The sequence below is a fragment of the Oryctolagus cuniculus genome, chromosome 1 (genome assembly GCF_964237555.1).
Source record: "Oryctolagus cuniculus chromosome 1, mOryCun1.1, whole genome shotgun sequence".
Classification (NCBI taxonomy): domain Eukaryota; kingdom Metazoa; phylum Chordata; class Mammalia; order Lagomorpha; family Leporidae; genus Oryctolagus; species Oryctolagus cuniculus.
The window spans coordinates 136,430,571-136,443,796 of NC_091432.1; the positions used below are offsets into that span (position 1 = coordinate 136,430,571).

Here is a 13,226-nt window from a genome sequence, read left to right on the forward strand (position 1 = left end):
ATTTGACCTAACAGTAAAGACACCAGTAGACACACTCACTTCCCATACAGGAGTGGCTGGCTTCAAGCACCAGCGCCACTCCTGGTTCCAGCTTCCCACGAATACAGACCCTGGGAGGCACAGGTCACGGCTGAATTAGTTGAGTCCTGCCGCCAAGGAAGGAAACCCAGACTGAATTCCAGGCCCCCAGCTCCAACCTGGCCCAGCCCTGGCAGTCACAGGCATTCAGGAAATGAACCAGTTGATGGGGGCTCTGCCTCCCTGACTCTGTCTCTCAAATAAAAACATAATTTAAATTTTGTCCAATTTTACAAGAAAACAGTACTGTCCATATTCTTTCCTTTTCCTATTTTAAAAATCACATACCTAAATCAAGTTCAAATGATTTACCAAGGTAATATTTACTCAAAGATCATTAAATAATCCACTTTTATACTTTTAAGATTCAGTCTAAACAGAAAATGTCTAAATTATTAAATGGCCATGTTTACTATTCTGGCTTCATTTGAATAAACAAGGAACTTAGAAAATAAATTCCACCCACAAGGACAGTTTGAACACAATGCAAAATTTTCAAAGCAGGATGCAAAATCATAGTACCTTTAATTTAGAGCAATTTCACCTTATTTAGAAGGGGAAGAAACCTGCAACTCACCTTTGTACACCATAAGGCCTTTCCAAAATTGGCTCTTTGAAGGGCGGTGGAATGTGACCAAAATAATCAGGATAAGCCACCTCTGAATATTCTGGGACAGACTTTGTATTTTTCACAATCTCGATATAGAGGTCTGAGTCATGGAGTGTTGGCCCGTCCGGCAATTCAACGGACGCCTGTTCCACGGAGGAGTTAGACTCGGTGTCCTCATCGTCTTCGGTTTCAACTCCCGCACAGCACAGCTTCCCGAACTGAACTGTTCTTCCCTCGAAGAGGACATTGCCACAGGTGGCCACGTGCGGACAGACTTTCGTGCACGTGAGGACAGTGAGCGGGAGGTTGTAGTCCTTCTTCACCCCTGGGGCTGCTGGGGAAGGCATATTCTGCAAGGTAATCCTGTCCAAGGCCTTCACGATGTCATTGTTCAAGCCATGGGTTGAGGAAACAGTTCTGCTCTCATCACCGAGAGGCGGCTGTAGCGTCCGGCCACTGTCTTTTGTATCTTCTTTTGCAACATCCATTGAGGCGGGTTTCCTATCACCTTCCTCTCCTCTAGGTGACACATTCTCCTGCACAGCAGCTCCTCTTCTCGAACTGCCTGAACTCCCAGACGCCTCCTCTCCAGCCGTAGGAACAACAATAGGACCTCGTACCTTTCCCTCAAACACAAAAGGCTTTGGTTCTCTGGAGATTAAATCATAGCCCTTAAAAAAAAAAAAAGTTCAATCTTTTAACTGCAAATATTAAAATATATTAGCAAAACTAAGGTCATATTCATTTTATATGCTGCTTCAGAAATCTAACATTTGAAATCTTTACAGATAGACAAGACAGAGTATCTTTTCATTTCACTAATGAAAAACAAAATATTAAGCCACAATACAAATTCATAACAATTTTCTTTTCATGTACAAAATAATGCTTATATACCACAGAAACAAGGGAACTTTTTGAAAAGCAGAAAAATATTTATGGAGTATCTGCCTTGTGCCAAGCACTGATCAGACACCTAGACACATCAGTTTAAACAACAATATGAAATTCTTTCTTCTAAAAACGACATTTGTCATAGCTATGGAGGAGGTAAGATCATCAATACAACAAGAGACAAATATTATATAAATGCATCTTACTGAACATTCCAGAGGTGAAGTGTCACAGGAAACAAAAAATTAAAAAGGTGGAGGGAGAAGGTGAGAATGCCAGGGAAGAGGAGGCGAGTGGCATTTCTGAACTTCTGATGCCCCCTGTTTAGGGAGCCTCCCTGGACAGAGGAGATACAAGCAAAGACTTCAGGAGAGGGCGCCACACACGTGGACAGCACTCCAGGAAGAGATAACTACCAGCACACGAGCGCTAGCATAGGAGAATGCTGAAGAAATTAAAGGTTGACAAAGCATATTTTTAAACCACCTAAAAGTAATCAAAATTCAATGCCTAATGTGTATTTCTGATGCAATAAACTGAATGCAGCAAAGAAAAACAGAGATGAAAAGCTTGTAGAAGAGGTTAGCAAACATGGAAGAGAGTAAAAAGTTCTAAATTCAATGCAAATTGCAAAAAGAAGAGAGAACAAAGGGCATGAGAGGTAACCAAAAAAGAGATTTTCCAGTTCTGTGAAAAAACAACATACAGAAGCCAAACTCAGTGAGCATTATCGGGCATCTGCAGACCACTAGACAACAAAGTCATCTAAAGCACCACCAGAAATTGTTTCTTATAAAGTGAAAGCACACTTAACCATACATACTACTCAGTTATTTACCTGAGAGAAGAGACGGTGTATTTCCACCGAAAGTTTTATACACAAATGGTTGCATCAATTTTATTCATAAAAATACGAAACTATAAATTTTCTAATACTCAACAGCTGAATAAAGAAATTGGAATATATTCCATGGATAAAATCTCAAAAACACAGCTGAGCAAAAGAAGCCTTAGACAAGAGTAAGGATTCCATCTATAAGAAGTTCTAGGATAGGCAAAACTCTACAGTGATAGAGACCAGACAAGAGACATGAAGGGAACCAAGGAGACTTCTGGGGATGATAAAAACAATCTTACCTCTTGATTGGGGTAGCAGTCACACAGTTGTACAAATGTATCAAAACAGCAATTTTAAATAAATGTAATTTATTGCATTTAAATTGGACCTTAATAAAGATGATGTTTAAAAAGTAGTCAGAGAAAAAGGAAAACAACTATCAAAAATGATTATGAAATAAAGGTATTTTCAGAGAGAGAAAGAGAAGCATCATTCCTGGGGGAAATAATCACAAACAGAAACTCTAAGAAACAAGAAGAAAGGAAAATTTTAAGGTATTAAGAATGTGAATACATCTACAATGAAGATAAAAAACAAAGCAGTAATATCATAGCTTTATTTATTTATTTTTTGACAGGCAGAGTGGACAGTGAGAGAGAGAGACAGAGAGAAAGGTCTTCCTTTGCCGTCGGTTCACCCTCCAATGGCCACCGTGGCCAGCACGCTGCGGCCGGCGCACCGCGCTGATCCGATGGCAGGAGCCAGGTGCTTCTCCTGGTCTCCCATGCGGGTGCAGGGCCCAAGCACTTGGGCCATCCTCCACTGCACTCCCGGGCCACAGCAGAGAGCTGGCCTGGAAGAGGGGCAACCGGGAAAGAATCCGGTGCCCTGACTGGGACTAGAACCCGGTGTGCCGGCGCCGCAAGGGGGAGCATTAGCCTACTGAGCCACGGCGCCGGCCAATATCATAGCTTTTCTAAGCTAGAGTTAAAATATAAACCAAAAGCATGTAAATTGATGTGGAAAGTGATTAGAGTTCTCTATTTCCTTTTTAATTATCTTTAGTGACATTTTCATTTTATTTATAAGGCAGAGTCAGAGATCTTCCCTCTTCCAGTTCACTTCCCTGGGCTGGGCCAGGTTGAAGCCAGGAGTCTGGGCCTCCTACCTAGGTGAATGGACCCAAGTACTTGAGCCATCACCTATGGCATCCCAGGGCGCACATTAGCAGGAAGCTGGATCAGAATCGGAGGAACTAGGACTCCAACGTGGGATGGAAGTACCTCTGTGCCACACCCGCCCCTCTAAGTTACTTTACCACTAAGGGAAGGAAAGGTCCTGATGTTTCGGACTGTTGTAAACAGAAGTAGACTTCAAAATGCTTGAGGAAAATATAATTAAAAATAAGTTTATTTACTTTTTTTTAAAAGATTTACTTATTTTACTTGAAAGTCAGAGTTACACAGAGAGAAGGAGAGGCAGAGAAAGAGAGAAAGTTCTGCTATCTGCTGGTTCACTCCCCAAATGGCCACAACAGCTGGAGTTGAGCTGATCCGAAGCGAGGAGACAGGAGCTTCTTCCAGGTCACCCACGTGGGTGCAGGGGCCCAAGGGCTTGGGCCAACTTCCACTGCTTTCCCAGGCGACAGCAGAAAGCTGGATCAGAAGTAGAGCAGCCGGGACTCGAACCGGCACCCATATGAGTTGCTAGCACTGCAGGCGGTGGCTTTACCTGCTCCGCCACAGCGCTGGCCCCAAAAATAAGTTTATTTTGAAACAAAAAAAAATTTGAAATCCATGCCAACAAAAGGTCTCCAAAAAGTTCATGAAAAAAACACATAATATGAAAAAAAAAGTACAGTGATTTCAAAATTTTATACCAAAATAAAGTCATTCTTAATTCTACTTTTTCCCATAAACTCTGAGACTCCTTGTATGTTAGAATATCAAGAGTAACTAAAAATTGTGCACATATGTCTACACTCAAGCTTATGCATTCAATGATGCAGCTTATTATACATAAACTGTACCTCCAAAAACTTAATTAAGTTAAAAATAACAAAAATATGTAGCTTTCAAACTTGTGGTAAAACAAAAAAATTTGAACTGAATAAGGAAAACACAGGGGCTAGAGTTGTGGTACAGCATGTTAAGCCACCAACTGTAACATCAGGATCTCAAATAGACACCAATTCAAGTCCCAGCTGCTCCACTTCCGGTCCAGCTCCCTGCAATGCACCTAGGAAAGCAGTGGAGAATGACCTAAGAGCTTGCGTCCCTGCCACTCTCACGGCAGTTCCAGGCTCCTGGCTTTGACCTGCCTGTTGCAGCCATTTGGGAGGTAAACCAGCAGATTGGAAGAGGTGTGTGTGTGTGTGTGTGGTGTGCGCGCGCGTGCATGTGTGTGTGTCTTCCCCCTCTAATTCTGCCTTTCAAATAAATCTTTAAAAAGAAAAAAAATTGAAATGAAGGCAAAACAAATGAAAATCAAAATAAGTTCTCCTACACATAATTCTAAATGTACGAATAGTATGTAAATCATCTAAATGTTCCAGATACTTGACAAAACTCAGACTCAATTTTTTAAAAACCCAACTACATGCTTTTAAAAAACACATCCAAAGATGTGTAAAGCAGCCAAGGATACTGCAAAGCTGAAAGTAAGACTTACCAAGACATCAGGCAAATAATTAAGGTTAATGTGACTACATTAGTATTTTTAAAAATGCTTTTTGTCTTAAAATCTTAAAAACAAAGATAATAATTTCATAATGATAAAAAGTTCAATTCCAAAGGGAGTAAAACACAATTCAATTTTATGCAGAACAAACAAGACTCAAAGTCTACAACAAAAACTGACAGAGCTACAAACACATTCACAACCACGAGAAATTCTTAACATAGTTTTCACTTTTTAACTACTTTTCACAGTAATCGATATAAGAAAAAAATCCATTAGGATAGCAAAGAACTTCCCGATATAATCAGCAATCTTGTTTAATAAATCAATGCATACACCTGTGCCTCAAAACAGCCACACAACATTTATCCAACACATAAGATTATACAACATAGAAAAGGCTGAATATATTCAAGAACAAAACAAGCCTCAAAAATTTCAAGATAATACAGAATACGTCAGGGGCCAGCACTTTGGTGCAGCAGGTTAATCCTCCACCTGCTGCACCAGCATCCCATATGGGCGCCAGTTCTACTCCCAGCTGCTCCTTTTCCAATCCAGCTCTCTGCTATGGCCTGGGAGAGCAGTGGAAGGTGGCCCAAGTCCTTGGACCCCTGCACCCACATGGGAGACCTGGAAGAAGCTCTTGGCTCCTGGCTTCAGATTGGCACAGTTCCAGCCACTGTGGCCAATTGGAGCATGAACCATTGGATGAAAAACCTCTCTCTCTCTCAGCCTCTCCTTCTCTCTCTGTGTAACTCTTTCAATTAAATAAATAAATCTTTTTAAAAAATTAAAAAGAGAGGAAAAAGAAAAAAGAATACAAAATCCATATGGTGAATGCCATCACGCTACCACAGATATATACAAAAAAACAACTGTGAAAATGCAGAATTTTGACATTTCCAATACCCTGCCATCAAGAAATAAGTGGCCAGTGCCCCGGCTCACTAGGCTAATCCTCTGCCGGCAGCACCAGCACCCAGGGTTCTAGTCCCGGTTGGGGCGGCAGATTCTGTCCCGGTTGCTCCTCTGCCAGTCCAGCTCTCTGCTGTGGCCCAGGAGGGCAATGGAGGATGTCCCAGGTCCTTGGGCCCTGAACCCACATGGGGAGACCAGGAGGAAGCACCTGGCTCCTGGCTTTGGATCAGCGTAGCGTGCTGGTTGTAGTGGCCATTTGGGGGGTGAACCAACAGAAAAAGGAAGACTTTCCTCTCTGTCTCTCTAACTCTGCCTGTCCAAAAAAAAAAAAAAGCAAATAAAATTGTAATTGTGACTATGAATAAATAAGCATAGCTTTAAAATCAAATCACAAGGTCCTTTCATAAAGACCTTGATAATCGCATTGTGGCATAGCAGATAAAGTCGCTGCCTACTATGCCAATGTACCATATGGGCTCTGGATTGAGTCCAATTGCTCCACTGCTGATCCAGCTTTCAGCTAATGTACCTGAGAAATCAGTGGAAGATGGCCCACGTGCTTGGGCCCCTGCAACCACATGGGAGACTTGGAAGAAGCTCCTGGCTTTGGTCCTGTCTTATGTGGCCACGGGGAGTGAACCAGCAAATAGAAGATATTCTCTCTTTCTCTCTCACTCCCTCCATCTTCCTCTCTCCCCTTTCTCTCTCTCTCTGTCTCTCTCTCTCTCTCTCTAACTCTGCCTTTCAAATAAATAAAATAAATCTTGAAAAAAAATCACTTTTGGGGCCGGCATTGTGGCAGAGTGGGTAAAGCTGCCACCTATGATGCAGGCATCCCATATGGCCACCAGTTCGAAACCTGGCTGTTCCACTTCCCATCCAGCTCCTTTCTAACTCACCTGGGAAAGCAGCAGAGGATGGCCCAAATGCTTGGGCCCCTGTACCCATGTGGGAGACCTGGAAGAATATCCTGGATCCTTGCTCAGCCTGGACCAGCCCTGGCTGTTACAGCCATTTGGGGAGTAAACCAGCAGATGGAAGATCAATCTCTCCCCCCCACCCTCTCCTTTCTCTTTCTAACTATGCCTTTCAAACAAATGTCTTTTGTAAAAACTGTAATTTGCGATACTATATACTTCTTGTATGCACAGAAACGGAGAGTAGGTGAAGTGCTCACATAATGATCAATTCCCCCCCAAATTTGTTGCCTTGATTTACCAGTATGTCTTATCTCTGTAGTTTTGGCTGGACACAAACGTGTTAAGAGTACCCAGATAACTGCTATAGGCTGAATGGAAGAAAACGATCCTATATTCTATCCCAAACACCTCTTCTGCCTTCTGCTTTTCCTTCTCCCTGACCACTTCTCTTTCTTTGAAAGGGAGAGAGGGAAAGACAGAGGACAGAGAGCTCCCATCTACTACTGCACGCTACAAATGATCAGGGCTGGGCCAGGCCAGCACCAAGAGTCATGAACTCCATCCGGTCTCCCACGTGGGCAGCAGAGGTCCATGCACTTGGGCCATCTTCCCCTGCCTTCCCAAGCACATCACCAGGAAGCTGGATCAGAAGCAGAGTAGCTGGGATGCCAGTGTTACAAGATGTGCTTTAACCCACTGCACCACAATGCCGCACGCCTTCCCCCTTTTTTTCCTCCCCCAGACAAAGTGCTTCTCCTTCAGTCCTGCCATCTTTTCTATCATCCCCGATTTCAAAGTATCTTCATATATACTTCAAGTCTACGGAGAGTACCAAGGAAGGAGTGGCAAGAGGAGGGGGGAGTTGTTCCCTCTTCTACATCTAAGGCTCAGAAGGTCCCAAAGAGAAACTCGAATAATTAGAACCTTAGAACTGTAAAATGCGAGACCCTGGCTGGTAACTGTTCCCCCTCTCCTCTCTTTTTAATTTCTCATATGCATATGAGGATATTGAAGACTTTTTCTTTAAACAGGTAGCGATTACATAATATGGAATTTGGGAAGCAAAGGGGCTTACGAAGGGCTAAACAAATCCTTGACATTATTTACTTCTAACTTTTTATTTTACCCTTTAAGTCCTGGGGAGTTTCACAGGCTTATCCAAGGGCCCACCACAAGTCAGCAACAGAGTGGGAGTAAGAACTAGATCTACTGACAGCAATCAATTCACCTGTCCTTGCTGTGTGATCCAGGGGGGTGATTACACTGATAAACAAAGGTAAGCAACGTTACTGAGAAGTCACTCCGCTGTGAGCACTGAGCATCTGTCCTGACAGCTGAAACACTGGTTGGAACACCCATATCCCATACCGGAGTACAGAGGTTTTGCACCTGCCTCCAGCTCCTGCTGATGCAGAATCGGGAAGGCAGCCATGATAGCTCAAGTAATTGGGCTCCTGCCACCCACATACGACACCTGAATGGAGTTCTTGGCTCCCTGCTTCAGCCTGGCCCAGTCCCTGTGTGAACCAGTGGATGGAAGTTCTTGCTGTCCCCTCTCTCTCATAAATAAATAAATAAAATTTTACAGCCATTCTTTCTGTGAATCAATTTAGATTTAAAGTCTTCAAAATGTCATCTTCCCTCTCTCCCCAGCCCTCTTCATGGTTACACAGTAAACTACCAGGGAAAAAACTTAACATACATCAACTCTATTCTTAATTCAGCACATTTTAGTCCTACCTCCCCTTAAACACTAATGATACAGGAAGACTGTAACAAAATGCTGTAAACACGGTTTTGAAATGTCATTTTAAAGAACTAAGAAAAAGAATAAAAAACTGTTATCAATTAAAAGTGATGAACCAAAGTGGAAAAAAAGTTCAAAAATAGCCCATTTCTTCTCATTTTATGGATAAGCAACTTGCTGAGTTCAGAATGGTGGTATATTATTTTAACATCACTCAGAAATGCAATACTAGTTTCACTTTTTAGAAATGAACAGAATAAAGATAATGATTACAGAAAAAAAGAGAAAGATTTTTTTTACTAAAATCAGTGAAGACATTAAATTTCTATATTATCTATAATTATCTATATTTATACCTGAAAATCATCAACAAGCTCAGGGAAAAGGTGTTCATACATTTTTAGTTCTTCAATTGTTCGTCCTGGTTCTTGCTGGGGCTTTAGTTTGTTAATATCTGTTTCAATATCATCATTCTGAAATATAAAAAGAGCATATCACCAGTTTACAAAATATTAAAATTACAAAACACATTGTGGAGTTAAAATGCCCCAAATTACTAATTAAGCATAATTAGAGATGACCACCAAATACAGACAGCATTAATTTCAACATAAATTCAAATCTGCTTATTATTTTTGGATTGTTTTCTTATGATTGTTCTGGTCACAGTTATTCCAGTATCAGAGTATAGCTGGCTCTTCAAGAGAACTACCTGTGTCAAGATTAAGACTAACATGTGTTCTCAATCCCCCTAACTGGCATTATTTTTGCTCAGTACAACTGAAGAAAACTAAACTGAAAAAAAAGTGTATGTATGATGGTGGTGATCAAAACAGCTAAGACTTACTCTGCACTGAAATATATGAAGCATTATGCTAAGCACTGTATTATCTAAATTAATCTACATAAGAACAATGAAGATATAGCATCATTACCTCCATGCAACTTAACAAAAAGAAGAGATACAGAGAAGCAGCTTGCTTAAAACGATACACCCTGCAGGGACAGGAGCCAGGACACTGAGGGTGACCCCAGGGCATACACTGCCAGCCAGGGGGATGCACCACCTGTGAAAACTGATGAGCATCACACTCCTACACTTCATGGCAAATAAAGCCCTTAGAAAACTGTCAGCATCCACTCTGTTTTTCAGGGGGAAAAAAAATAAACCCTGGACAACAGTCAGGAATGATTTCCATGCCCCACTAGGAAAGAAGAAGGTACATTAAAAGGAAAAGTATGTCCTTGTATAGCAGGATTCCTGTACTGAGACAAGACACCAAGGCCTTGTGACAGGAAGTAGTCTTTATTATGGCAGCATAAGGCCCAGGTGGAATTTCCTAACCCAAAGCCTGAGCCCTGAACAAAGAAGGTTTTCCCTTAACTGTGGATTTAGCCTCTTTGTCTCCCTTACCTGCATACATCTGATTGGATGTTCTAACACTACACGGTGGCCCAATACTACAGAATGTAGTTACTGAGGATGATCTTTCCACACACATACTGAGCCGTCTGCCGTCCGACAAGGGTTAGCACCATTGCTCTGCGCTAACAGGCAGAAGCTGAAAAGCTGTGTACAAGCAGACAGGGACAGGTGGAAGCACTCACAGGCAAACAGGGAACAACCACACTTCATTCCCAGAACCAATGCCTCCCTCTTTCTTCTGACCTCGGGAAGGCTTCTCCCATGACGTCAATCATGTCAGTTAGAAATAAGTCTAATTCAAAGACAAAGGCCTCTGCCACAACTCTAGTACATAACTCATACAGGTAACTAAAGATTAGAAGTTTACTAACCTTAAAATTCTCATCTGGGTCATCTTCGTTTTCATTTTCAGTTTCAGCTTCTAAATCAATATCATCGTTGTCATCACTTTCATCTACTACGTCATCCACTGTGATACAAAACGTGCTATAAGTAGGTCAGAGGTAAGCACTCGACAACATGCACATCAAAGGGAGAGCGTTATATAGAAACTAACGTAATCGCCCAAGGAAAAGCGAGTGAGATTTTGTATTAAAAGAGCTCTACAGCTAGCCTGCTGCTGAAAACCCATGAGACATGTTGGAAATGCTGTAAGATCTGTGTTCTCTGTTTTTAAGAGGCAATAATGCCTTCACTATAACAGCCTGAAGGAAACACCCTGTTTTCTATTTATGATCAATTTCAGTGACTCAGACTTTCTCCTTTCACAATCACCGCCCACCCATTTGTTTCGATGAGGACCCTGTGCTCCAGGAGGGGCATTCTTTTCTCTAGGTTTCTTTTTAAGATGCTTCAGTCTGACCTCTGGGAACTCAAAGGTTAAAGAGGAGGAGGAAACAAGTCATGAGAATACAAAAGAGAAATAGTAATGAAGACCTACACTCCAAAACACAGGAAAACTAGGAAGGCAATAACTAATTGCAGATTGCTGGGGCCAAGGACTTGATCTCCAATCACTTCATCAAACAGGTAATAGTCACAGAAGAGATAAGCATCACCTGAGGCTTCTATGTCACTATAAAGGTGAGTGTGACTTTTCAGAAGAAGCAATAATGGGAAAAAAAGCCCATGAAAAGCTGTCTTTGGGATGCTGAGGCTGAGTTCGACTGGCAGGCACAGGTCACTCAGGAAAGTGCTGACAGGCCAAGTAGGAGCGAAAGAAAGGCCAGAATGCAGCAGGCCAAGCAGATTGGATTTTATCCTGTGCAAGATAAACGCTGAGGGTTTTCAAGAGGAGAAGGACTGAATTCAACTTGCATTTTCCAAACAGCGCCCTGGCAGGAATGAGAGAGCAGGCACGTGGTGGAGGCAGACCGTAACTAAAAGAGGGAAAAATAGTAAGTGTCTGGACCAAGACGGAGTAACAAGAGTGAAGGAAGTAACAAGAATGAAGACGGGAGTAACAAGAATGAACATGATGGAAAAACTCGGGAAATGGGAGGGACAAGGTCACGGGCAGCGGGCGTGCAGGAGACAGGGAAGCAGGGCAGGACTTACAGGCTTCTCATTTAACAGTGCCTTTCGCAAAGTAAGAAATATGTTGAAAAGATACTTTTCCAAACTCTCTTACTTCTACTTCCGGTGTACTGAAGGGCAAGGATTATCAACTGTCCCAGTAGGATGCACTCTCCTCCCCTTCCTTTCAGCGACAGTGCCCTTCACTGAGTCCAGCCTCCCACACACACACATCCAGTTTTTGGCCAGGGGGGTACATGAAGTACAGTGGTGAAGAGATTCCAGGCCACAATATATCGAAACAGAAAATGACACTCTCCGTTTTCCACATGCACATAGGAGGCCACCGTAGGAGATGATGGAAAAACACCTATTGCCCTTGATGACTTAGAGGGACAGAGGTCTACAGCCAGGGATGGTCTATTTTCTCGTTGGCTATGTAAGGGGAAAAAAAAACAAACCCACACAACTTCTATCTCCTGAAGTGCAGCACATGGACTCTGGAGACAGAATATCCTAACTTAAATCCTGGCTCCCCACTTACTGACTGACCTTAATTAAGCAAGTTACCGAAGTTCTTCCTGTCTTCGTTTCTTCATCTATAAAATGGAGATATCTACACATTAAAGGGGTTAGAAAAGTGCCAGGCAAATAAAGAGTAGGAATATTAACACGTTTATCATTACTGTTGTCTGGTGACTGTGCTACTGGGTCAGCTCTGTCTCTCCTGAGACAGGCAACAAATTGTCTCCACTTCCTTTTGGAAATAGGTAGCAAAAATAGGTAGCACTGCATTACTGGGACTACTTGTGTGTATGCCCTAACAGCACCGGTCAGGGACAAACGGGGGAAAAGCTGACACTGGAGAAAGAGACAACTAAAGAAGTCTCAAGAAAAAAGAAAGGGAATGAATTGAGAAAAATCTATTCCAAGTGGGGGAAAAAAATGACTGCTAGAATAGACAAGAGGGGACAATGCATTTCAGAGTCAAAGAGAGAAAAGACAATTTTAATTTTCAGTCAAACCTTCCAAATATTTTCCGCTATGTGGTACTTTTCTTTGGGTTTAAACTCCATATGTGAAATACCATGCAGCTTAGTGAGTCTCAGACCATGTCTTCTATTCCAAAGATCTATTCTTATACTATTACCAATATTTAACAATATTATGGTTTAATCATACAATTTAAACCAGGGCATGTAAATAAGTATTCTGGTTATTAAGTTTCAAAATGTCCTTGGCTCATTCATCACAAAAATGGAAATCGAGGAAACAACTTAAACGTCTATCAGTAGGAAACTAGCTGGGTAAACTGCACTGTATCTCTACGATTTAACCTCTAAAAGGAATGAGTCAGCACTTTCTGGCAATGATTTGGAAAGTATGTTCCAGGAGGACTGCTGTGTTGTTGCTATCACTCTTGTATCTACTTCCCTTTATAGTGGACAGCCTATATAGTACGTGTGTGTGTGTTTGTGTGTGTGCCTGTGTGTATTTTTCTGTTTGCAACAGGCTGTGCATATGCAACAGTTTTGTCATTTTCTTCCAACTAGCATTTCACTGAAGTTTTATATAAGCCATGTTTTACAACTAATTCC

General features: G+C 41.9%; 1 protein-coding gene across 14 annotated transcripts in view; it reads right to left on the reverse strand.

Annotated features, from left to right (window-relative positions):
• The window catches only part of AGTPBP1 (ATP/GTP binding carboxypeptidase 1), a 183,332-nt gene that overhangs the window by 77,641 nt on the left and 92,465 nt on the right, over positions 1 to 13,226 (reverse strand). For all 14 annotated transcript variants that reach the window (XM_070049190.1, XM_070049173.1, XM_070049170.1 and 11 more), the window contains 3 exons: positions 10,485 to 10,582; positions 9,044 to 9,160; positions 656 to 1,359 (listed from right to left, as the gene is read on the reverse strand). In XM_070049190.1, coding sequence (XP_069905291.1) covers positions 656 to 1,359; positions 9,044 to 9,160; positions 10,485 to 10,582 — 919 coding nt within the window. The remainder of the gene's footprint in view (positions 1 to 655; positions 1,360 to 9,043; positions 9,161 to 10,484; positions 10,583 to 13,226) is intronic.